The sequence below is a fragment of the Aspergillus brasiliensis genome (assembly GCF_001889945.1).
Source record: "Aspergillus brasiliensis CBS 101740 unplaced genomic scaffold ASPBRscaffold_4, whole genome shotgun sequence".
Classification (NCBI taxonomy): Eukaryota; Fungi; Ascomycota; class Eurotiomycetes; order Eurotiales; family Aspergillaceae; genus Aspergillus; species Aspergillus brasiliensis.
The window spans coordinates 1,233,366-1,258,079 of record NW_027137445.1 but is presented as its reverse complement, the minus strand read 5'-3'; the positions used below and the strand labels follow the sequence as shown (position 1 = coordinate 1,258,079).

The window sequence follows — 24,714 nt, the reverse complement described above, 5'->3', positions numbered from 1 at the left end:
GGGGTTCCTGGAGTAATAGTACTTTTGAGTGTGTTGAGTGCTAGGTGGTTGGGTCCCGTCACTCCCACTTATAGTATACAAAGTAGTGCTGTGTCCATTGGATGACTGCGGGATAACCCTTTGGGTCGGTGCTGACCATAGAGTGGTCGAGACTTCCTTGCTGTTGTTGAGATCCCATGGTTATGCTTGATTGTATTGGTACCAAGAGTAGTAGATAGTATGCAAAGCGGCTTCTAGTATATAACTCCATGAGATGCCTTGTATGGCCTCATGTCAACCCATAGTAGTCAAAGTCCACATCTGAAGAACTCATAAATATTTACAGCTACAATAAAGATCATTGGAGTCGCTGCAGTCACTTAATGTGTCATTATTCATTATAGTCTATAGCTCACACATAATTATACCACAGCGTTCTCTGCAACTCCTCCAACCGTCGCAATCCTCCTGATACCCGCCCCAGCGCATCCGTCAAGAAAGCACTCCGCGTCGCCCCCGGCCGGGGAGCCTCCCACGTCGTCCACCCGCGCGACATGGCTCGCTGGAATGTGGTCTCTGCATGAGTGTCCGGCCCCAATGGCGCCAGCTCCACCACTGCCTCAGGCCCCAGTGTCAACAAGTAATTGATCCATTCATGCAGCACAATCATGCCCTGGTTCCGCTCGGGAGAAACGCCGGCGTTCTGGAACACGCCGAATCGACGGGCACGCTCGGTCTCACCACGCAGGAATCCCAGCATGTACTTCATACACGTCCATACCTCGTCCATATCCTGCATGTCGCTCACCGTGAGGCCTCCGGTGTTACCCTCGCCGAATCCAGGCGGAGGGTCGAACAGGATGCTGACGACGTCCTTGGGATCTGGACACGGCTGGAACGGGGATCCGGTTTCCCCCCGGAGCCAGCTGACTTGTCCGTCCATGTCTGTCTCTCTGCCCGTCTGCATTCCGAAGAGGAAGCAGAAGGTCCAGACACGCCAGATGGCGTTGTCGAGCCGGCGGGCATCCGGACCAGACGGACGGGCAAGGGCAGCGTATGAGCTGGTGCGCATGACTCCCCTGCAGTGGGTCATCATCAAGCCCTTGAGGGTGGCGAGGGCGCGGAGATCACGGGTCACTGCGCGGTAGTAGATCGTTGCAGAGGGCACATCCTGCGGATCTGTGGTTTCATGGATATCACTCATTTGACGGAGTTCCCATGCTGGAGGGGATCTGCGTCGAATCGTGTTCTCCATTAGAGGGAGCTCGTGGCGCTTGAAAATGTGGTAGGTGGCCCTGCTGGTCTGAGCAAAGGAGAAGAGATCATCCAGGTCGTCGATCTGCAGAAGGATATTCAGAATCATGTCTTCCATGCCGGACTTGGAGAGGCTCCATCGGTTGGACACCATGCGCTGCAGGTCATCATCCAAGGCGGCCATGACCGCGGCAAATGGCGCACAAGAACTGCGCGGCTCTGATATCTCATCCGAGGTGGGACCTGTAAAGAAGCGCACTGAGGGTGCACCTTCAGTAAATGCGTCGTCCTCGTCGTAGCCAACATATTCCCAGCTGCTTTCATTGTCATCGCCCAACGTAGGCCGTCGAATCGGCTTGTCAAACAGCTGGCTCACCGGCTGATTAACCGACTCATATGCCGCCTCTATTGGCTGATGGAAATCCTGGGGAGGAAGTTCGCATGCGTGGTCTGGAGGTAGGGAGGAGTGTGAAGTCGGTGGGGGTGGGTTAGCAGGTGCAGTGTCGACACCAAGAAGTGGCTCGTTCTGCACCCTGGTAAAAAGCGATCGGAGAAATTGTTGATTGGATTCTGCTTGCAAAATCATGTCCATGGTGTACCCGTCCTCGAGTAAGCTTGCTAGGACGTTTTTCATGCGCTTTATAGCGTCTTCATAGTGACCGTCATCTTCCTTGCCGTCAAGGAAACCCGGGCCATTCCTGTCCTCGGGTGGATGCTGCATAGCTGGTATTGTCGACATGCGAACAATAATCGAGGCTCTGCGGACATTCTGGTACTTGTTCTTTTTTGTTTTACTTGGCTTGAGCGCACCACCGTCGTGGGAAACGGCTTTGCGGGTTAGGACACGCCGTACTCCTGCCTTCAATGACTGCCACAGGGGTCTATCGTCACCGTCTGGATTTAGCTCCTGATTTGACGTCTTCTTCACTGGCTGTTTATGCTGGACGTGCAGGTCCGTCGGACTCGAACGTTTTGGATTATAACCATAGCCATGATTGCTCGGGACAGGCGGCATTTGTTCAGTCTTAATACCGAAGATTTCCGCCCACTCCGGAGCATCTTTGGGCTTTTTCGCAGCTGCTGAAGAGCCGGTAGACTCTGGTGCATGCTCATACCTAAGGTTCGTGGCCGCCCTTGTGTCCGGTATAGCCACTGTAGGTCGCGGAGTAGTGGGACGGGAAGTTGTAGATCGGGGCATGGAAGGCTGAATGATAGGTAGAGGAGTAATAGGCCTGGGGGTGGTAGGTCGAGGGGTTGCTGGTCGGTAGGACATCGATGGGGGTGTCATGGGCCGCGATGTTGCAGCGAACGGTGCCGCTGGAGGAAGAGGTGTTGTAGGTCTCGATGTCGAAGACATCGGCGTGAGAGGACGTGGCGTGGTAGGCCGAGGTACTGCACCAAAGGGCGCTGTGTGAGGAAGAGGTGTGGTTGGTCTCGATGTCGAAGATACAGGAGTTATAGGACGAGGCGTCGTAGGCCGGAGTGCTAGCGGCTGAGGCGTATAGCTCGTAGGGGACTCTCGACTGAGAGAGCTTTGCCCACCACTTGATCTACCAGATCCCCTTAAAGGCGCATTGCCACCTACTCCGGGAACCGGGGGCAGGGGTTTGAGCCTCCACTCGGATGCTGATGGCGAGCGTGTCGCAGAACTCGCACTAGATGTGTACGAATAACACGGGCTTGGTGGGCCATAGTCGTCTGCTCTCGTCTTGGGTATGTGTAGATGTGGCACAGCCAATCTGTCTGCTGAGTCCCATGACGTTTCCAATCCCGCGAGAAGTAGTTTCTCGTCGACGACCGGGGGCGGCATTTCCATTTGTTTGTGCTGACGACCCGCGCTTTCTTCAGTGTGGTCCTCGAGAATATCGTTTGGGAGAAAATAAAGAGTAGACCTGGAGGAGGCGAGGCTGTCCACTGACTTTATGCCTTGCGGATTACTGAACGGGGCGCGTGGAGGGACTATTGGAGATCTGCAGCGAATGGGTACATAGGGACCCGAGGTATAGTCGGACATGGTATGCAGGGCGATCATGGAGAATCACCACTATAGGTCCAGAAAGGTCCAGAAGAAAGGTCTATAATCGTTGGGGGAGGACGGACAAGGGTGATATACGTCGCAGCCTGCGGATGACATACCCCTGGGACCCGATTTTCGAATGATACGCAAGCCCACCCAGGGCTTGAATCCTGAAAGCCATGAGCCTTTGGGTCCATAATGTTTTGGATTTAGTCACAGGGCCCACGCGAACCTGCGGTATCAGCAAGCCTAGAAGCCAGAACCTGGTTATGAAGAAGGTACCTGCGAGAGCATGGCCCAACCAATGACCAGGCAACTGGGGCACAGGCACAAACAAGTGCTATGCTGACGGAGGATCAGCTAGCAGGGGTCGTGGCAGTGTTTGGAGCATATTGACTGAGAAAGGCAACACAACGACGCGGTCGCTGGAGCTCTCGTGTGTGCTTGGAGAAACTAGTTTGCGATGGCGTTGGGGCCAAATCGCGTCAGAGTCTGCGAGAAACCCGAATTGTGACGACCACGACGCTGATTAATAGTTAGTGACTCCCCAGCTTAGTGGTAAATCTGAGAGACAGGCTCATTATGAACAGAGCATATTGCATAACGAACAATAGTTGTGGTTGTGGTGGGAAAACGTTCGAAAAGAGGAAAATGGAAAGAGAGTGGAGGAGGGGCCAAAAGTAAAGGCGGATGATGTTCTCTCGCAAAGCCTCCCTCTTTCACCTTCAGACTTCCGCCCCCAGAGACGATCCAACTTCAGTTCCGTCTCAGCCGATCTAAAAGCGATTGTCCTACGACATAGCCATGTGGCAGAGCCCACCGGTCCAGGCACATCAGGGAGCAGATCGTTCCGTGTTCCAGCTGACATCAGATGTTGTTCTCTCAGGGGAACCGCTTCGTTTGGGGCGAAATTGCCCACCAAATCTTTTACAACGAGAAAAGTTGGCCCAGAGAGGCGAGAGCTGTGAATTTTAGGTACCTACTCCTCAGGCTGACGTTGGTTGTGTCAAGTGGTACCGACATGGAAAAGCTTGAGAGGAAGGATTACAACCATTGATCGCCTAAATCCCGGACAACATGCGCTGAACACGAAAAGCAGCCTACAGATTGCCTCAAAAGACCTCAGTCCAGAATACCCGGTTCCCCTATTTGTGCCAGCTCAACAAGGCTCTCAAAGAAATCACAAGTGGGTACGAGCCACATGGGTGACATACCGTTCCCCGGATCCGTGATCTACTCCTTTTTCGAACCCGATCAGCATATTTAGGCCTGCCGATTGAGTTGTAGGCGAATGGCCCCTTCGTTTGGTCACCGGGTCAGAGTGTGCCTTGCACTATCGTGTAACAGGAAGGCAGCTCGTCGCGTCTCAAGATAACAATGGCACATCCGATCAGTGACAGGCACACGTTCCGATGAGCTTAATGGCGGTAGGTGACAGATGCTTGGTCTGGTGTATGAATACTAGATCTACGAAACACCTTCTCGTATGGCTGAGCCAATTCTCAGATCGCCAGCACGTTTGTATACGAGGATTACTTGCGTCCGGAACAAAAAGCTGCTGAAACGAACATTCTCCTGCATAGGTTCTCGACCCAAACGAGATAATTCAGCAATTGACCATGCTAGACTTTTCTAGGTACCTTGTACCTGAATACCAGATTTTCCCCCAAATCATCATATAATCTGTGGGGCTGAACCAATCCCTATTCAAGAGACACAGTGGGAGAGGTTTGATCTATCACGCCTTCCCAGACAGCAGCCAATTGAATCCGTTGAGGTCTGTCTATCATCGCACATGGGCATACTCTGCGCCAAGCCAACAGTTGTGGAAGCCGAGTCTCATAATTCGATTGCTCGTATAGAGTGTAAGCTTCCCCTGAGACCGATTACGTGCATAAGTAGTGTGTTTGAGGTTTGCATAACTTCTCACACATAACTACCATCTTCTCCACTGACGTAGCATAATACAACAATGTTTGCTATGTTAGGAACAGCTTACTCGACAGGTTCTCACACATAACCACAGAGCCTGATAAGAAACATGTCCTTGAGTGGGCCATCGCCACTGTGTCTGGACCTTCCCTGACTGATACTCATGGCATGCAACCCCAGTAGGGCCAGTCACACTATAAACACCATACTGAATATCCAATCTCAAATCTCAGCTCCAAACACCATTCGCAAGAATACTGCACCAACAGTAACAACCACAGAAAGACCAAACTTGGTCATTCCCAAACCTTGGACAACATCCAACACCCCAGTCCAATCATACGCCACCAGCATCCGGATAATAGGATACCACCACCAAGGGAATGTTGCAGCCAACCAGCAGGACACCCACATAAAACCAACGCATCGCTGCCAGAAGGGTGTTTCAGCCGCAGTACTTTTCTCTCCTCGTGACATGACAGCCCAGAAGTGTTGGACGGCGTCCTCGAACATGATGGCTCCGGCTTGTGCGACGAAAAACATCATAGCACCGGTGTTTCCACCTTCGACTCCACTAACGACGTTCGTGAATACATGCATCAGTCCGGATAAAGTGAAGACTATGGTCATGTTGAGATATCGTTCTGTTAAAGAGGGCTTGGGAAGGCCGAGGATACGACAGGTGATTGCTGTTGAAACACCGGTGTATGACCAGCGGAGATTTTGATGCCAAAACTTGCTGTTCATGGTAATGTGTTAGTGAACTCCCTTTCGAGAAGCAAGGGAAAAAAAGGGATTCAGGTGTGAACTCACCCCCAGAATCCGCGAACAGTATACGTGTCGGCCAGGCTCCCGAACTCTGGAGGCCACGAAGCGATTGTTGCCATTCCGACCGCCACTGAGATTAGAGATCCTATTCGGTATAACGCGTCCAGGAACAACATCGATCCAGGAAACCCGAATAGAAATGAAACTGTGACCCGTGCGAGGAGCTGTTTCAAGCTAGAACCTGCCAACTCGAATTCGCGCCCGGATCCGTAGATGTATGAACCATCATGATCCTGCACATCGTGGGTCGCTAATAAAGAGAGCACGAGAATCAAGGCAAGAACCTCCCATATGGCAATTGCTAGCTGCCTACTTATGAACTGACCTCGGCTGGGTGGTTTTGTTCGAAGCACTAACGGATGTCTTGGGATGTTCTTTACTTGCCAGGGTGTGTCGACACCACGGGTAGTCTGGAGTAAGGCGAAAGCAGACATAAGTTTCCCTACAATCGTACGCGGCTGCCCTGTCAGATCGGCTCTGGCAATTAGAAGCAGGTTTATATGTTGGATAAGTACGGTGAAGGGCATGCCACTAAGGGTGACTTTGGCATAGGTATGGTGGTCGGTCATCCTGATCAGAACACCTTCGATGTAGGCCATGTAGGTTATGGATGGGAGGCATATCCAACGTAACATTGAGTTCCGAGGCGTCACCGCAATGAGGGTGACGGTGATTAGGCTTTGGAGTATAGTAACAATGCTGCAAAGGAGGTCCGGTGAGATGGCCATCTTGCTTAGCGCTTGGAAGCATCAGCAAGACGAATGTGTCGTTTGTTTTGAGACTGCTGCTGATCAGACTGTCGTTGACTTCTGAGTCAGTGCCATGAGAGAGCGCGAAAGGGGCTGGCTATATGAGCTCAGGTGGATGCCCATGTAACAGCTGGAGACCTCACACCACTTGCTCGTGCGACAACAGACAAGCATTCTTAAGAAACGAAACATAGTGAGGGGAACCAGCTTATGTGAAATTGACATCTCGAAGCAACATTTGGATCCCTTATTCGGGGGATGAAGCTTATTTGTCGAACGCAGAATCCTTTGAGACAGCTGCAAGTCCATTAACTATGGACATAAGAGTGATATGGAGACATATTCATTGCCATCAGTATGGTGTGACCTGGTATGGCAGTTGGCGACCAAGTTGTCGTGCAATGTTCCGCAGCGTGTAAGAAAACCCTCCTGCGAGCTGGACACGTAGCTGAATTGTCATAGGAATTTGACAAAATTCAGAACTATTGCACGAATGCAGAGATCAATCATCGATATTTCATCTGCTTGTAGTGCGAGATAAAAAGATCGAATTCAATGATGGGTTTATTGTAGATAATTGAGATCGATATTTGTGCTTCACACCGCGAAGTTGGAGTATAGTACGCTCAGACCAAGTGCCAATATGGATTTTGCGGGGAAAGATGATAAGCCTTTTAGCTGGAGATTCGATGAATAGTTGATCATCTCCAATCGGCGACTTGGTGGCATTTCACACGCCGGTCCAATAATATACCACTTCTCAAGCCCCTCTCGCTGATCTCCCCTTCCCCGCGCAGTTCCTTTCTTCAATCCATTCTCCCTCGTCAAGACCTCTCTAAATGGGGTTGGAATAGTATCGGTCGCACGAAGGATATCGCGCATTTAGTATTCCTTGGTCAAGTCTGTCTGCTGTCACGATTACACCAACTTCAGTCTGAAGGATAGAACGCGCAATGGCTACGCAAACAGAAATGGAGGAAACGATCTCGCAGGCCATTGATAAAGTCAGCGCAGGACTTCGTGAACTGAGTCTCAAGGCGAGGAGTACTCCTCTCTCATCTCGACATCCAATAACTAACAACTGTTCAGATCCACGAAAACCCAGAACTATGTTACGGAGAACACAAGGCCCACGATGCAATCTGCAACTACCTAAATACCTTAGGTCTAGATGTTAAACCCAAAGCCTACGGTCTCGAGACCTCCTTCCTTGCAGAATACGGCAACGAAGACGGAAAAGTAGTCGACTTCTGCGCAGAATACGACGCTCTCCCAGAAATAGGTCACGGATGCGGCCACAACCTCATCGCCGTCTCGTCCATCGCCTCATTCCTGGGCGTCGTCGCTGTGATGAAGCAAACCAAGGTTCCAGGAAAAGTGCGCCTGCTAGGAACCCCGGCTGAAGAGGGCGGCGGCGGTAAGATCAAGCTGATCGAAGCGGGCGCTCTAAAGAATACTACCGCTTCGTTAATGAGCCACCCAACACCCCAATTCCCTCATATGCCTGCAGACTCTGCGGGTGTCGCATTTGGCTCCTGCTTGGCGGCAACGGGGATCCTCGCACACTTTACGGGGAAACCTGCGCACGCGGCTCAGATGCCCTGGGCGGGTGTGAATGCTCTTGACGCTGCATCGTTAGCATATCAAGCTGTTGGATTGCTTAGACAGCATATCAGGCCTAGTGATCGGATCAATATCATCATTCCGGAGGGAGGGACTGCTCCCAATATCATTCCGGACAAGGCACGGATACGAGTTAATGTCCGATCTGAGACGTTCAAGGAGATGAATGCATTGCGGATCCGCGTTGAGAATTGCATGAAAGGTGCGGCGTTGGCTACGGGCTGTGAAGTTGATATTGTTGCCGCGTATGCAGTAATCTCCTTTTCCTTATGTTATTTAGTGGGAGATAATGAGACTAACCCCTGAACAGAATGGATCCATACGCAGACATCCGACCCAACGAGAGCCTATGCACAGAATTTACCCGGTACATGGTCTCCAAGGGAAAGGAATACTACTGTGATCTGCGAAAGAAGGATATCGGTTCATTCAGCACAGATATGGGTAATGCAGATTCAACTACTAATACTTCCGCCTACAACAATAACTGACGAGGAGCAAATATACTAGGTAATATAAGTTACGAGGTCCCCTCATTCCACGGCCACTACTTCATCCCGACTCCTCCCGGGACTGCAATGCACACCGAGGGGTTCCGCGATTCTGCACAGACAGAAGAAGCCCACGATATTACCATGTCCGTAGGCAAGGGCATGGCTGTCGCTGGTCTCAAAGTCCTGGTTGACGACAGCTTCGCGGCTCAAGTGAAGGAATACTTTGAGCAGGATAAGAAGTTGCGATAGTTAGACTCTGCTGCCGATAAGGTAGTAAGTCTATACAGTACTACTATGTTGCAGGAGACGAGCAGAATAGTAATAACTACTACCTGGGAAGATGATGTCATCGAGAGAAAACTGTGATGCATTCGACCGGACTGAAACAAAACAGAGCATTTGTAGAAGAGTCTTGCATACCAGAGTCGACATCAGCAAAACATCCAATCTATGAACTACCGAAGAATAATTAATTCCCTTCTTCTTCTCTACTTGAACGGAACCTCATATCAAAATCGGTGAAATAGACAAGTCTCGCTTCGGGTCATCTTCAACCCGAGGGGCCTTCTCTCTTCTCGGCGCAGTAATTACCCCGAGACAAGGACCCGATCAGAGACAACTTGACTTCGCGGGTGGATGTCCCAGGAGGGGAAAAACTAGATGTACAACCATGGGTATGGTATGTACAATGCCCTGATTGAGATCGAAACCTAATGTGGCACCAGGTAAGCTTCGTAATTCGGCCCCGGTCTGGAATCTAGCTACTACTGTGGTCTAAAGTGGAGTAGAGTTTGCGATAAACTATTATGCTCAAAGTCTACAGCTATTGGCAATCTGCAAGAGATAGACAACAATTTGTAATCATCGTAAATTCGTATCCTAATTGTTTTTACATGAACCAGTCATGGCTATCTGCGTAAAAGCTGACCCAAATAACACAAGCTCGTCGCGGAAGCGAGCTCTCCCATTTTGTCACGATGTCCATTATTAAATTTAGAAGAGAGCGTCGCCCAGACGATAGTGAACGGCCTTGATCTGGGTGTAGTTCTCGAGGGCGTACGAGCCGAGCTCGCGGCCGATACCGGACTCCTTGAAGCCACCGAAGGGAACCTGGTAGGAGAGCATGTTGTAGCTGTTGACCCAGACGGTTCTATGTGCAGGTTAGCGAATGAATATATAAATATGGGGTGTTTATGATGGCTTACCCAGCACGGAGAGCGTTGGAAACACGGATGGCGGTGGTGACATCCTTGGTGTGGATACCGGCAGCGAGACCTAAAACGAAGCATTAGCACTTGACACCACGGCAATTTGATTAGGATTGGGGGGGGGGGGGAGGAGACTCACCATAAGAAGTGCTGTTGCCGATCTTGATCGCGTCCTCAACGTCCTTGAACTTCTGGACCGTGACGACGGGGCCGAAGATCTCTTCCTCAACGATCTTCATGTCGGAGGTGACGTCGGTGAAGACGGTAGGCTTGATAAAGTAACCTTCGGTGCCGTGACGTTCACCACCGATAGCAACGGTAGCACCGGCATCCTTACCGTGCTGAATGTACTCCATAATGCGGTCGAACTGGAGCTGCGACACCTGGGGACCCTGGAAGGTATCATTCGCGAAGGGGTCACCGACCTTGTTCTGGGACGCACGCTCCTTAAGACGCGCGATGAACTTGTCGTAGATGCCTTCCTGCACCAGGATACGGGAACCGGCGCAGCAGCACTGGCCGTGGTTGTAGAAGATACCGAAGTTGGCCCAGGAGATCGCGTTGTCGATGTCGGCGTCGTTGAAGACAATGTTGGGGGACTTGCCACCCAGCTCGAGGGTCACCTTCTTGAGGTTACTCTTGGCGGCGGCCTGGAGGATAGTACGACCGACAAGGGTGGAGCCAGTGAAGGCGACCTTGTCGATGTCCATGTGGTGAGAGATGGCGGAACCGGCCACACGACCGAAGCCGGAGATGACGTTGACCACACCGGCGGGAATGCCAGCCTCCTTGACCAGCTTGGAGGCATAGAGACCGGACAGAGGAGTCTGCTCGGCGGTCTTCAGGACAACGGTGTTACCGGTAGCGATGGCAGGACCGATCTTCCAGGCCCACATCAGCAAGGGGAAGTTCCAGGGGATGATCTGTCCGCAGACACCGATGGGTTCGTGGCGAGTGTAGTTCAAGGTTTCGCTGTTGGTATCAATGGTCTGACCATGGATCTTGTCGGCCCAGCCACCATAGTAACGTAAGCAGCCAGCGGCGGCGGCAATATCACCCTTGGCCATGGTGATGGACTTGCCATTGTCCAGGGCTTCGATGGAAGCCAGTATCTCGAGATCACGCTCGAACAGGTCGGCCAGCTTGGTCAACATGCGGCCACGGTTGGAAGGAGTGACATGGCGCCATTCGCCTTCGAAGGCCTTGCGAGCAGCGGCAACGGCAGTATCCACATCCTTCTCCGAGGCTTCGTAGACGGCGACAATGGGCTTCTCGGTACTGGGGTTGATGGTCTCGAAGGTCTTGCCCTCGGCACCCTTGACGAATTCACCGTCGATGAACCTGTACAGTATTCAGCGGTTAGCCTTTTGAGATATTGATGATAGTGATATGGAGAGGAAGGGGCGCGGGGTAAACATACAAGCCCAGAGGCTGTTCATATTTGACGTTGTTGGGGGTAGTGATGGTAGTGAAGAGGTCCGACATGGTGAAAGAATGGGAGATGAGAAGTGGTTAGAGAGAGAAAGAGAGAAGGAAAAGAAGAGCGGGGGAGGGGGAGAGCTATCAATTTAATAAAGCAGACAGGAAGTTTAGTGCTAGTGAGTTTAGTGGTAAGTTGGTGGGGAGGGAAGTGGGGAGGAGAAAGAGAAAGTGGTTGAAGGGAGGGGAAGTTGGTGAGGCGCGAGGGGGAAAGTGCCAGGCGGAGATCATCCTCGTCCACTGGGTTAGTAGACTTGAGTTAACTAACTAGTTAACAGGTCCAACTGGTCTAGTCCGGTTCCATGGGAGGAATTCCGGGTCTCATCCCATTGCCATTTACCTCATCAAGTCACGAACTCTCTCCGCGGATAACCACCCCCTCCTTCTCCTTGATGCTCCGATTGGAGAGACCAAGTTCCTTGAGACCGAAACCCACCGCGAGTTTAACCTACGTACACCCGAGACCCTTATAATAGCAATCATTATACCGACGAGGAACATATCTAAGTAGCATGTACCTACCGGGAAAGTGATTAGTGAACCTCTGAAAAGGAGGCAATTCCCACATGCCAGCCCGTTCCCCACTCTCCATCCAACAAACAACAGCGATCGTGCGGGGTTTCGCTGTCCATGGCTCGCTTTTCTGGCCACCCCCTTTCCCAGTCATTTGCTTTGTACGTAGCTATTCATTCTTCAAGTCCCTGTGGCGCTGGAGATGATGTATATATCGTGTCTTGGTTCGACATCGTTAGTACATCTGGGTTGGCTCCCCTTACATCATACCGAAAATCTGATGTAGGATGAAGGACCTTCGGCGGCCGGGAGAACAGAGGCTAGACTAACTAGTAGCTAGGCAACCTCTTAGTGAGTTATCAATCATCTTTTGTAACTCACTAGGGACGTATTACTCACAGCTATGATCCACCTCGGTGTGAAGTGGCGGGGACCAAGTGGAATCTAGTCTCTTGAGTACTAGTTGAGCTAGTTTGTTGACCTGCAAGCTGCAACATTTTAGTCAGCCAGTAACGTTGTTCCTTTCCAGGATGGACCTCCATCTATCCGGCATCTTACTAGGATAGTAGATAGTTCACGCAATTCGCATAGATCCCCGTAGTTATAGTTCCATGAGATATTAACCAGTGAGATCTCACAACGCACCGTCTCAAAACCAGGATGAACAAACAGGAGAGAGGGGAATACGATGAGATCCCTCCGAGGCCATTAGTTAGTATGTAAGTAGATCCACTAGCGCCAAGTCATTAGCGGGTACCGTTAGAGGTTTAGCCACAATGACACCTTCGCCTGCTGCTTCTGCGACGGGCGGGAGGTTAACCCGAGCTGGTAAGGATTCAAACCTGGGGGTGGTCGGCTGATACGCTGGATCATTTTCTACTGGTCTACCACTCCGTCCTCACCCCCTGCGAAGCAGCCATCTAAGACCTCCTAGCCCCGTCTCGGGCGAGATGTTACAGCCTTCATGCCCTCTCCTCTACCCAGTATTCCAAGGTACCCCAACTCATCATTATTCTGCAGCCTATATGGAGTACTGTGTTGACTGTTGAGTGTTCACTGTTCAGCCCAGGTGCTATTTCCCCCACTTATCTCCAACTCACCGTATCCACTACTATCTATCTACCCAGCCAGTCAGAACTCTTCCTTACGCACTCTTTATCTGAAACGGCAAGATCTCGGGGGATCCCGCTGCCATGGCAATGGCATAGTCTACTACTCTAGGCTGAATATCATTGAGACCAAATCCCGGCACAATCACGTAGATTACATAGCAACTGGGAATACCGTTCGATAGAAACATTAACTTCTCTCACGGGATCGCAGTCTAGTAATTAGACTGCTGCAGCTTACGATTCATCTCTTATCTCCGGTTCAATTCCGTAGTGGCCGCTTACACACCTCGTGGGGTTGCATTTACCAGATCGGGCCTCGGCTTCTGCTTTTCTGATACCGACTCTGATCTTTCCCGAAGAAGCGAACCTGACAGCTTCGGGTTGATTCATACCGGCGGGATGTTAAGACTCCCTCTGATCTCACCAAGCACCCCAGCGAATCCTGCCAGTGAGCTTTTCGTTTTCGTCGGGATTACTGCAAATGTCCTGTTGCCTGATTTACCCTGGATCAAACATGATGGTCCTGACCCCGATAACTGCCACGAAAATAGACTCGGGATAGAGCTTCCCCGTGGGGCTTCAGCTGAACTTGTCGTCACTTGCTCGGCTTTGCAGTCGACCAGTATTGAAGACAACTACTCGGTCTGAAGCGCTCTTCCGGTGTGGCAGACGTTCTATTGTTACGGACAGGCAATGGATGCTACGGATTGTGGCCCAGATGTGCTGCCTACATAAGCCAGAGCACATCAAGAACTAAAGCCCAGTGAGCTGGTGTCACTGCTGATGATGGAATTAATTGATTCTATGAATCGGAGATGTCGCCGCGAACCCTTTAAAGAGCACTCGAAAATATGCAATGAACTCGTTTGGTTCACCGGAGACATACTGGAGAGATTGTTTTGACAACAGAGTGACTCATGGATGGATGGCATGTCAGTGCCGATCGGCGGGGTTCGAACTACTCTGGCCATCGATCATTCCCGGCCAGAACTCAATGGGTGGCTTGTATGCAGCTCCAAACTGAAAGGTTTCTGCCGCTGCCCTTAAAACGGGCAGATTATTAACTTGAATCTGTAACCTATCTGCGAATAAGGACAAAGAAAGACCTGAGGTAGGACAGCAGCCTGACTCATCCCTGTCACTACTGGTCTTTGTCTTCGCCGACTACGCGCCTATAAGAGCCCCTAGCTTCACACCACCCCCTCTTGCTACGGTGCTGCAGCCTGCTGCTCTCTTGATTCGCTTCTGATTGCCATTTATACCATCCTGCTGCTCACACCCGTAACATGCCGACATTCTGGCCATCAATCACCCCAGAGCTTCAAGACTGGGTTTTGCGCCAAAGCGTCTTTTTCGTGGCCTCTGCACCTCTGCAAGGACGACATGTGAATGTGTCGCCGAAAGGCTTTCCTGACTCGTCGTTCGCCATCCTAGGTCCTAATGAGGCAGCCTACGTTGATGCCACGGGCTCAGGGAGTGAGACCATCTGTCATGTGCGGGAGAACGGCCGACTTACCGTCATGTTCTGCTCATTTGATGCCTCGCCAGGCATCGTGCGCTTCTTCTGCACCGCATCAGTGATCGAATGCGACGAGCCTGAATTTTCTGCCTACCTCGAGCGGATGGGAGGCAAGAAAGTGACCGGAGCGCGGGCGATCATCCGTCTGAATGTCTTCAAGGTTCTCTCCCGACGCCTCCTAGTGCTGCCGAGCAAGATACGCTGCTAACCACGAATGTGATGGATGTTACGGGCTATAGGTTCAACGTTCTTGTGGTTACGGCGTCCCGCGATTGTCCCTGCAAGTCGATCCCGAAACCAACAACACCAAGCCGTATCTCCAAGATCGCGATACCCTGAGCTATTGGACAGGCAAGAAGGTCCAGTCCGATGAACTTCGCACCTACCAGAAAGAGTGGAACGTACGAAGTCTTGACGGGCTACCTGGGCTACACAGGGCGCTAAAGGATAACCATCAACTCGTCTGGGTGAAGCAATTGGGCAATTGGACTCGTCGTCACAGAGATGAAATTGAGATGGTAAAGACCTCCATTCTAATGCTGTTTGTCTCTATGGCTATCCTGCAATGGGCGGGTTACGTGTAGTTTTAGTGGGAAATGAAATGGCCTGAACAAGGTCTGTCGCTTGTAACCAGCTTGGAGCTGGCCGGCTTGGGGGCGTGACCGCTCATCTGACCCGCATGTGACTTGGTCTTATACTCCTCTCTTGCTTGGTTCAGCTTCCTTCAACTGGCTGCTCTCGCATAGTGACGCATTAATGCGACTTGTTGATCTCTATGCCTGCGTAACTCAATTTCACTTAGCCTGTGCATCTTCTCTTGTCCGGTCGATCCGACCGCAAATGCGGCAGGTGAAAGCAGATCCCCGCATCTTTGTCCCAGACAACCGAATGTCCTCGGCATCTTTTTGGAGAGGAACTCACACTATGTCTAGCTTTCTTACTATCATTCCATGGGACTGGCTAGCTCGGCAATGAACCTGGGATAGCTATATAAACTTACTTAATTCATGGCCAAAGGGGTTATCCTTCTTTCTGTCCGACTTTCACACCAGTCGTACTGTAGCGGTGAGGTCATCTACTAATAGTATATCATGGCTCAACGTTCGGTTCGTATAGCTGGTACGTCGATCTACTTGAGACGCAGCCCAAACTGGTTATAGTCAACTGATCAAACGGAAATAGGAGCCTCCGGGTCCAATGTTGACCGTCGCCATGCCATCGCCGAGTTCGCTCGCAATTATCCTGAAGACCCGGTCGATGTAATCATTGCCGACTACATGAGCGAGGCGAATATGGTAGCATCAGCTGCTCGTACAGTAGAACAGCAGCAGCGGAAAGAAAAAGGGACACCTGAATCCTCGACGATCGATGCACCAGGCTATGAAGTCGGGTTTCTCCAGGCCCTAGGCCCGGCCCTCACGGACCTGGCAAAATACGGCATCAAAGTGGCAGTGAATGCTGGGAACACAGACACAGAGGGCCTCTACAATGCGGTCAAACAGCTGGTGGAAGGAAAAGGACTGAACCTCAAGGTCGCTCTCAAGATGACCTCTGAAAAAGCTATGCTCACATGACTCTAGGTAGCATGGGTCTCTGGTGACCAAGTCCTATCAACCGTCAAAGCTGCATTGTCATCGGGCAAATCCGCCTTCACCAACATCTATACTGGCGAATCCCTCTCCGATTGGCCATTCGAGCCCATCTTTGCTCAGTGCTACTTGGGAGGACTCGGGATTGCTGCCGCTCTATCGCAAGGAGCTGATATCGTACTCTGCGGACGAGTCTCCGATGCGTCCCCAGTCATTGGAGCTGCGCACTGGTTCCATGGCTGGAATCGCACTGACCTCGATCAGCTAGCCAACGCTTTCGTGGCTGGCCATCTCATCGAATGCAGCAACTATGTCTGCGGCGGCAACTTCACCGGCTTCAAGGCCCTAGAACACCTCGGTCCCGACGGCTGGGCCAACATCGGATATCCCATTGCGGAGATCTCCCCGGAGGGCAAAGTGATCATTACCATGCAATCTTACGCGCGCGGAGGCGCCGTCACCATCGACACCTGCTCTTCTCAGCTCCTATATGAGATCCAAGGCCCGTGGTACTTCAACTCCGACGTAACCGCCATCCTAAACGACATCCACTTCGAGCAAATCAGCCCCAACCGCGTCGCCGTTCACGGCGTCCGCTCCGGACCACCACCGCCAACCACCAAAGTCGGCATCACTGCCCGTGGAGGCTTCCAAGCGGAGGCGATCTACTTCCTCGTAGGCCTCGACATCCCATCTAAAGCACGCATGCTTGAAGCCCAGATCCGCCGTCTTCTATCGCCATATTCCTCCAAGTTTACCAGCCTCCAATTCTCAACCCTCGGCTCTGCCCCCGAGAACCCCCAAGACCAAGATAGCGCCACCGTCTGCCTCCGCATCGTCGCTCAAGCCCGCCACGCAGATGACCTATCCCCCATGAACTTCCTCCGCTCCATTGTTGACACCATCATGCAAGGCTACCCCGGTGCGACCTTCCACCTCGATACCCGTCAAGGCTTCCCTCGTCCCGTCTACGAATACCACGTCACTCTCTTGCCCCAATCCGACATCAACCATCAAGTCCACCTTCCCTGGCTCCAACAACAAACCCTCACCATCCCTCCACCCCCGATTACAAAAGTCTACCCACCCCGCCAACCCTCCCAATCCATCACCGACAACCCCACTTTGGATTTCGGCCCGACCATCCGCGGCCCCCTGGGCTGGATCGTCCACGCCCGGTCCGGCGATAAAGGTCCCGACGCGAACTGCGGGTTCTGGGTCCGCCATGCAGACGAGTACCGATGGCTACGGTCGTTGTTGTCCGTGTCTGGGGTTAAGGAGCTTCTAGGTGAGAAGTATAACAAGAACCCGGAGCTGAGAGTTGAGAGGTTTGAGTTGCAGAATATGAGGGCCGTGCACTTCTTGTTTCGCAATATGTTGGATCGAGGCGTGGGAGTCACTACGACGGTGGATTTCCTGGGAAAGAATGTGGCGGAGTTTCTGAGGGCGAGGTATGTGGATTTGCCGGTTAAGTTTTTGGAGAGGGGGAAGTTATAGGTTTTTTCCAGTCTGCTGAGAACTGGCTGTCCTGTTATGGGTGATGGAGTGGGTGGGATGGGGATAGCGTGATAGTAGTCCGTAGGGTAGTCAGTATTACGAGTCAATGTCTGTTATGCTTGTGTCCGATGAATCGAACTAGTGATCTGTAGTCTGTGGTATCTCGTAATTAGCCCTCATCCATGGACTATATATCATCATTTGACGCCATAAATGCAACATCTGATATTTCCTTTCCTTTTACCCCCAGGCAAAGAAAAGGCTTATCTATCTCCGCCTCGCACTACTAGCCATCGGCTCAAACGCATCACTGTCATCCTCAATATCCTCACTAGCCGCCCTCGTCGCCCTCGTCGCTCTACCAGACCCCGCCGTCCCTCGCACACTAGTCTGCGAACCCACGAAATTTAGCGTTGTCTGGGTCGCTTGCTTCCCCCTCGTTCGACGCGTAGCTTGTCCGGTTCCTCCAACTGTATTGGATGACGGAGCTGGAGATGGAGCCTTGCGGCGTTGACTGGTGCTGGTGCTGGTTGTTGCTTTCGCTGTTGCTGTTGTTGTCCTGCGGGATCTAGTGGTGGTTTTGGCGGGTTGTTTGACGAAGAGGGAGTCTTCGTCGTCGTCATCGTCCTCTTCGTCTACATTGGGGAGGGAGGTGGCTGCGTTGTCGTCGTCATCGTCGTCGTCTAGCATTATGACGTCGTTGTTTTCTTCCTCATCCTCTTCTTCGTCAGAGGAGACGGTGCGACGTTTGCGGCTCTTCGTAGCAGTCGTGGTTTTCTTTGAAGCAGTAGCAGGTGCTGCTTTTGTGGTGGCGGTCTTGCGCGTTGCAGCGGCAGTGGTGGTAGCTCTGCCGCCACGGCCTCGGCCGCGGCCGCGGGTGGATGCTGTTGCTCGTGAGGTGGTGGGTGTTTCGGCGCCATCCTCGCCGGCGACGTCTTCGTTGGGGTCGCCGTCCTCGTTGTCGGAGTGGATGAGAGCACCGGGCTGGTCCTCCCAGACACCGTCGAATTCGGTGTCCCAGCCATCAGGCTTGGGTTTAAAGCGCTTCTTGCCGCGAGTGCGTTTCTTAATACCGCGAGTGAACATGTCTTCCATTTGAGTGCGATATCTCTCCATGGCTTTTTGTAATGAGCTTTCTGCCACTTCTTCTTCCTCTAGATCGTTATCGCGATCGAGGGCTAGCAAGTGTTTCATTTGGCTCTCGAGCGATTCGTTCACGAACATTTCCAAGGCATGTTTGTCATCTTTATCGATGAATTGGGCGACTGCGTCGCCGAAAGAGTTTTGTGGGAGGATGGTAAGAGACTGTGCGGAAAGGAAGTCGCGCACTAATTGTTCGACTTTGACGGTGTCGAGGGTAGAGAGGTGTGAGACTTTGGTCTCGTCGACGTCGTTTTCTCCGGGTTTGCGTGTGCTGTTGGTGTTTTTCTTCTTGCGGTAGAATTGGACGACGTCGTTCACGTTAGCTACCTTGCCTACAAAGCGGTTGGAGAATCGCTGCGGGTTTTCGCAGTCATAACTGCCTCCTCCTGGCGTTGATATTTCGACGCGCAGTCGCACTAGGGGTAGTGGGATTTCTAGCTCTTCATCTTCAGCTGTCTCATCCTGCATTTCTAGCCATTCCGTTTTCGCTTCTTTGATCAGTTCCTCGACGATCTCCATGAGAAGCCGGGTCACTTCCGTCCGGTTGTTCTCCTTGCGGGCAAGCTTTTGCGCGCCCTTCTCTTCGGAGAGGATGATTTCGCGCATGGCGAATGGGCGAACGGACTTGAGACGGATAGGCTCACACTTGAACTCCCGGCCCGTGATGTTGAGAATGGCTACATGTTTGGCCACTGATTCGCCAGGAACCAGTGATGTTGCCACGGATGAGCCTGGCTGCATAACGTGGAATTTGGTCTCGGGGTTCAATCGCGGGTTGATTAAGCATTCGTGCTCGTGGCCCCAAACGACGAGGTCCAGGAATTCGGGAAGGAAATTCTCGGGCAGGTAGCCTGTTTCCGTGTGTGCATAATGGTTTTGATGGACAGACATCAGGTTGAACCAGTCTTCCTTCTGAATTGAGGGCTGGTAGAACTTGACCTTGCCATCACGAAATGTGCGAAAAAGACGCTCATCGCGGACGTTGCTCATGCCGTAAAGGGCGAGTTTCGTGCGCCCCTTCTGTAGCAAAACCGGCTTGATTTGGATATTGTCCGACTCGGGGGTCCGTCCGTAGTAGTTTATCAACCCAGACACCTGAAGTAGGTCCAATGCAGCCAGATGTCCCTCACCAGACGGATCATCATGATTGCCATGAATTGAGAAAATGGGGATGGCCACGTTGATGTCCAGGTCTTCGTAGTTTACATGGTTGAAAGCACCCTGAAAGTTTTCGCTCGCATCACTCAGCATCTCCAGTTCGCAAGGCTTATCACCCAGACAGTTCATGCGAATGGAGCGCATAACTTGGTACATAGACTTGCGCGATGGCTTGTTTTCGTGGAAGAGATCGCCTGCCAGGAGCACCATGTCCACATCTTGTTCCTTGGCCAGGCACATCACCTCATGAAAGCTTTTCCAGCTGTCATCACCACGAATGGGATCCCGTTCATTGTATCCGACATGATTGTCTGTTGAGACGAGAATGCGGATCGTTTCCGAGTCTGGATCCATCAGTAACGGGCAGTCGGCTGAGAGGTATTCTTACCTACCATCTAATCTGGGCATCGTGAAGAACAAATACACTTGAACTTGAAAGAAAATAGGAGAAGTGCTGATATTGAAGAACGCAATTTTAGAGAAAGGACAGATGAGGAATCCCAAAAGAGTAATATTACAGGCGACTACTAAGTAGCCTGCAGGCTACCGTAGAGGAATGCTGCCTGGAAACACGGATGGATCAACGGCCGTCAGAAGCAACTATAATCATGCTGAGAATCAAGGAACACGTAAGTTGAATGTGAGGAGTAGCACTTAATAGAATAATGATGTATACTACTTACTGCGTGGATGGCGAGAAATGCCGGGAAATGAAGCCATTCGCGGGACGGCGCGTGAGCACGTGACCAGCACGCGCGCGGAGGACGAGCGCTGATTGATTGCCTGGAAAGGGAGGCGACCGACAGGATTCCCCTCCGTCGATTCTCGTCGGATCGCCGGACTGTCTTCGTCCTCCTTCGCCTGTGACTCTCTTCTCTCTCTCTCTCTCTCCTCCCTTCTGTCCTCCCCCTCTTGTCCCTCTTCGTTCATCTCGTCCTACCTTTCATCGCATCGTATCGCGTCACAGGTTTTCGCCGTTTTTCTCTCTCTCGCCTGTTCTTGTCTGTCCGACTGATCCAGATTTCGTCCCTGGTTCAGTCGCCTCCAATATCCCAGTTACCCCGCGAAACTCTTTTATGCAATCCGAGCCTACTGCAGTTTTCGACCGTTCGCTTTCGGTAGACCCCTCTTTAGAAGTGCCCTTTAATCCTACTCAGCATGGAAATGATTCGCATGGTGAACACCCAGTCTCTGGGCTTCGCCATCAGAAGTCTGGGGACTCCAGTGTCGGTCATGACTCATGCGAGGGCGGCCAGCAGACGCCCTTGAAGGCGACTGAGTCTGCGCCGTTCAACGACACACTCAGTCAGTATGACTATACCGTCGCTCCATTGACGCAGAAGGTGGAGGGAGTTGAGTCTAGGAAGAAGCAGCCCTCCAGCTACTCGGGTCTGTCCCTGGATGCCTTCCCCAATGGTATGTCATCCCATCATCTGCAGCCCTGGACGTCATTCTAACAAACTCACTCCGATAGAGGTGCTGACGCACATTCTGTCGCACCTACCTCCCCCTTCTCTGTCCTCGATGGCCTTGGTGTCTCGCCGTTTCCATGGTCTCGTCACGACACCTCACGCATGGAGAGTTGCTTTTTCTCGCTACTTCCCCGGCCCGTACACCGTCGAGGATGGCGCGTGGCTTTCTGCAGCGAAGTCCTTGGAAACAGTGACGTCTGATAAGCGGTATTTCTCTAGGCTGACTGCTCTGGCATCCTGGAGGAGTGAATACATCCTAAGAACCCGCTTGCTCCGATCGCTATCCAGAGGCAAGCCGGCGCAGTTCGAACCGTCCAAGAAAACCGGTACGGTGCGAGCGGCTAGCGTCCGGAACGGCAGCGCAGTAGCCACCTATACTTCACAGCTTCTGTATCCTGTCAGTCACTTGCACGGCTCCTTCGGGTCGGAAGTCAAGAAGAAGGAACCCCTCTTCATCCATGGCGCTTCGGAGCAAGGCTTCGCGTCGGCTAGCGATCCGTCAACGGTGAAAGTCGGTACATGGGGCCTGTCTGATCACCAGTTCTTTCGACACTTTGCAGACCTGTTTCCCGGAGATGCAGAGTATGGGCTAGGCTCTGGTGACCTTGTTGGAGCTCCTAATCGCATGGATGTCAGTCAGCCCTACGGTATGATCTACGGCGAAGCATGTCCTCAAGGTCGTACTTACTTCATCTCGACCACGGAGCAACGCGGGAGGTTCTTGGGCATTGCGGATTCCAGTTCGCAGCCTAGTCTAGGAATTCCCGCGCTCAACTTGATTGCGACCGGTGTTACTGCGGTGTGGATTGCGAAGTCCTCTAACCTCCTAAAGATGACTGGCGGTTTGGTTGCGATGCTGTCAGGCTCCTCCACCGGGGTTCTCACATCCTACGCTATTGGCCCACACCCCACCTATGAGAAAAGGTATGAGAGGGGTCAAGTGACTGCTAAATGGGTGCTGTGTCCTGGTGTCCCCATCATCTCCATCGCGGTTGATGATAGCTATTCTCCCAAACGTCAATCCCGTCGGCGGGTTTGGGCGGCTGTCCTGAACGCCTTAGGAGAAGTCTTCTACCTCTCTGACCTCCCGCGACAGCCTGATGTGCCTACCACAAAACTCTCTCCTGAGGAGTATGAGCAGCTCGCTTGGAAGACGGGCAGAAGTGTCCGTTGGGAGCTTGTTGAATTGAGCAGACGCATTGCGCGGCTCGATCCGTTCAGCCGCGACCCAGTCGACGGCAGTTACAGCCCTCGGTCGTCATCGGATGCTATGAAGCTCAACGACGAACAGGTAGCTGCAGAGACAAAGGAGATTGAGCGCTTTCTGTCCTTCAAGCCGAAGCATTTCCGGAAGGTATGCGAGGGCTGGAATATGAGACGTGAATTGAAGGTCGATTTCGCTGGAGACGATGGCCACGGAGCCGGCGAATCGTTCCTTGTGATCTCCCCGGGTGTAGGAGATGATGAGAAAGCTTCTATCCGCAGATACACGCGAAAGATGACTAGACATGATGCGTCTTTACCGATTCACGGATCTCGAAACGTGGATAACGTACCTGTACCTTCCCTCTTTGGTGGTCCCGTCAAGTCTCCTATCCTCTCCTCTGTGAGCAGCTCCAGCAGTATGGCTCCGTCTCGCGCTTCCAGTCACTTGAGTGAGACTGTTTGCTCAACATCAAACACCGAATGGCGCATTACGGATTTCGACTTTGGCGACAGAAAGTCGATCCAGATCACTACGAGTGCTTTGGACCTCTCGACCTATGCTCTGTTGACCATTGATGAAGATCCTCTCATTGGTATGTCGGGCAACTCCGCACTCTCTTCCGCAACGTCTTCGCCTCTTCCGCACATGAAGCAATCGCCTGGCAATGCAGAGGTGCCTGGTCAGCGGGGACGCTACTTGGCCGTGGGTACAGCTGCGGGGGCGGTCTTTGTATGGGACATCCGATCGCCCACGTCGAAGAATTCCGAGGTCATTAATCACGTTTCGCCCGTTCGCATCATCCAAACGGAGTCTCCTCAAGTTTCTTGTGTCGCTTTGACCTCACTGTACTTGGTCCATGGTGGAAACGATGGTCTTGTGCAGGCCTGGGATCCCCTTGCCTCCTCGACTCGGCCAATTCGGACCATCAACTCGCGATTCTCTTCCCGCGCGCGTCGTCGACTTGTCCAAGCCGAGGCGTCCATTCACGGTGTTGGCAACAACTTCTATGCCACAGGCGCTATTTGCCTCGATCCCGATCCAACCGTCCTACGAGGCATGGTCGCCCTAGGAACCCACCTGCGCTACTGGTCCTACAGCTCCTCCGGTGCCGACCAATACAAGTCCAGCAAACGTCGGCTCCGTCACGGCCTTCGGGGTAGCAATTCCACCCCTGAAGGTCAGCGCTTCAGCACCAGCGGACGCGGCGCACTCAAGGACTACATCGAAGATGAGAAGATCGAAATGGAACGCCAAAGGATCGCCGACGAAAAGGAGCGCGCCCACCTCAGCCACCGCTTCGGCGTGGACCTTCTCGGGCCAGACGTCGACGAAGAACAGCTGCTCGCCTACGCTCAACTCCTCAGCCAAGAGGCCTACTCCAGCGAAGCCCACAAACGCGGTGAAGTAATCGAAAGCTCAGCAGTGAGCACCTCGCCCAGCGACACCATCGGGCCAATCGACAGCTCCGTCGCACCAGATGATCTATCTTCCGCGTCGTCTCCTTACGAAGACTTCGCTGACGGCGACCTCGAGCCCGACATTGCTGAAGCCATCCGTCTTAGTCTCCTCGAAGACAGCAAGCCCCGCGCCGACCCGGACACAGACACTGGTCCTTTCGAACCGCCCTCCCCGTCTTTGTCAGGCCCAGCCATCGCAGAAAGCAGTCGCCAACAAGAAATCGATGATCTCGAGTTCGCGATCCAGCTGAGTCTTGCAGAAGCGGAAAGTCAAGCAGGCCAGCACAACCCGACAGAGGAGTATCCGACACTGTCACCATGGGCCCAGCCGTCCCCTGGGAAGGACAAAGGGAAGGGTCGAGCTTAGCTTAAAGCTTTGTTTGTGAACTATATGATATAATAGATCTATCTATTATATGTTTTCTGTGCTATTTGTTGATATCGTCGTTGTTGTATGTTATCTATCGCGATGTGCTTGAACTGT

At 52.3% G+C, this 24,714-nt stretch overlaps 8 protein-coding genes across 8 annotated transcripts; 4 read left to right on the top strand and 4 right to left on the bottom strand.

Moving 5' to 3' along the window:
- Positions 1–354: 354 nt before the first annotated feature.
- ASPBRDRAFT_41179 (uncharacterized protein) lies at positions 355–3,286 on the bottom strand. Its single transcript, XM_067624506.1, has one exon. The coding sequence runs from the start codon at positions 3,245–3,247 to the stop codon at positions 392–394; it is 2,856 nt and encodes a 951-aa protein (XP_067480742.1). The 5' UTR covers positions 3,248–3,286; the 3' UTR covers positions 355–391.
- A 1,797-nt stretch (positions 3,287–5,083) lies between these two features.
- Positions 5,084–6,738, bottom strand: pyr8 (acetyltransferase pyr8; the record flags this gene model as incomplete). The annotated part of the gene is made up of 2 exons (XM_067629230.1): positions 5,084–5,921; positions 5,996–6,738. The coding sequence occupies 2 exons, from the start codon at positions 6,736–6,738 to the stop codon at positions 5,405–5,407; spliced, it is 1,260 nt and encodes a 419-aa protein (XP_067480741.1). The 3' UTR covers positions 5,084–5,404.
- A 771-nt stretch (positions 6,739–7,509) lies between these two features.
- On the top strand, positions 7,510–9,374 carry ASPBRDRAFT_41176 (M20 family metallopeptidase). The gene is made up of 4 exons (XM_067624505.1): positions 7,510–7,796; positions 7,849–8,627; positions 8,693–8,826; positions 8,893–9,374. The coding sequence occupies exons 1-4, from the start codon at positions 7,713–7,715 to the stop codon at positions 9,123–9,125; spliced, it is 1,230 nt and encodes a 409-aa protein (XP_067480740.1). The 5' UTR covers positions 7,510–7,712; the 3' UTR covers positions 9,126–9,374.
- Positions 9,375–9,869: 495 nt separating this feature from the next.
- ASPBRDRAFT_194438 (aldehyde dehydrogenase family protein) lies at positions 9,870–11,569 on the bottom strand (the record flags this gene model as incomplete). Its single annotated transcript, XM_067620752.1, has 4 exons — positions 9,870–10,026; positions 10,082–10,151; positions 10,224–11,425; positions 11,505–11,569. The coding sequence occupies 4 exons, from the start codon at positions 11,567–11,569 to the stop codon at positions 9,870–9,872; spliced, it is 1,494 nt and encodes a 497-aa protein (XP_067480739.1).
- Positions 11,570–14,474: 2,905 nt separating this feature from the next.
- ASPBRDRAFT_28724 (pyridoxamine 5'-phosphate oxidase family protein) lies at positions 14,475–15,291 on the top strand (the record flags this gene model as incomplete). The annotated part of the gene is made up of 2 exons (XM_067622547.1): positions 14,475–14,867; positions 14,947–15,291. The coding sequence occupies 2 exons, from the start codon at positions 14,475–14,477 to the stop codon at positions 15,289–15,291; spliced, it is 738 nt and encodes a 245-aa protein (XP_067480738.1).
- Positions 15,292–15,833: 542 nt separating this feature from the next.
- On the top strand, positions 15,834–17,927 carry ASPBRDRAFT_504676 (acyclic terpene utilization AtuA family protein). The gene is made up of 2 exons (XM_067626550.1): positions 15,834–16,239; positions 16,288–17,927. The coding sequence occupies exons 1-2, from the start codon at positions 15,985–15,987 to the stop codon at positions 17,791–17,793; spliced, it is 1,761 nt and encodes a 586-aa protein (XP_067480737.1). The 5' UTR covers positions 15,834–15,984; the 3' UTR covers positions 17,794–17,927.
- On the bottom strand, positions 17,927–20,635 carry ASPBRDRAFT_504662 (MRX complex nuclease subunit). Its single transcript, XM_067626549.1, has 2 exons — positions 20,487–20,635; positions 17,927–20,438 (listed from the first exon to the last, which is right to left on the bottom strand). Exons 1-2 carry the CDS (start codon positions 20,500–20,502, stop codon positions 18,061–18,063), a joined length of 2,394 nt encoding a protein of 797 aa, XP_067480736.1. The 5' UTR covers positions 20,503–20,635; the 3' UTR covers positions 17,927–18,060.
- Positions 20,636–21,170: 535 nt separating this feature from the next.
- Positions 21,171–24,597, top strand: ASPBRDRAFT_122383 (F-box and WD domain protein; the record flags this gene model as incomplete). The annotated part of the gene is made up of 2 exons (XM_067617505.1): positions 21,171–21,510; positions 21,569–24,597. The coding sequence occupies 2 exons, from the start codon at positions 21,171–21,173 to the stop codon at positions 24,595–24,597; spliced, it is 3,369 nt and encodes a 1,122-aa protein (XP_067480735.1).
- Between the last annotated feature and the right edge of the window lie 117 nt (positions 24,598–24,714).

Bases quoted from the DNA above. Each gene is read 5' to 3' on its own strand.
- ASPBRDRAFT_41179 (XM_067624506.1), bottom strand. From the start codon at position 3,247: ATGTCCGACTATACCTCGGGTCCCTATGTACCCATTCGCTGCAGATCT.
- ASPBRDRAFT_41176 (XM_067624505.1), top strand. From the start codon at position 7,713: ATGGCTACGCAAACAGAAATGGAGGAAACGATCTCGCAGGCCATTGAT. The intron at 7,797-7,848 runs GCGAGGAGTACT...ACAACTGTTCAG, and splicing joins TTCGTGAACTGAGTCTCAAG to ATCCACGAAAACCCAGAACT. The intron at 8,628-8,692 runs GTATGCAGTAAT...ACCCCTGAACAG, and splicing joins GAAGTTGATATTGTTGCCGC to AATGGATCCATACGCAGACA.
- ASPBRDRAFT_504676 (XM_067626550.1), top strand. From the start codon at position 15,985: ATGAGCGAGGCGAATATGGTAGCATCAGCTGCTCGTACAGTAGAACAG. The intron at 16,240-16,287 runs GTCGCTCTCAAG...ACATGACTCTAG, and splicing joins GAAAAGGACTGAACCTCAAG to GTAGCATGGGTCTCTGGTGA.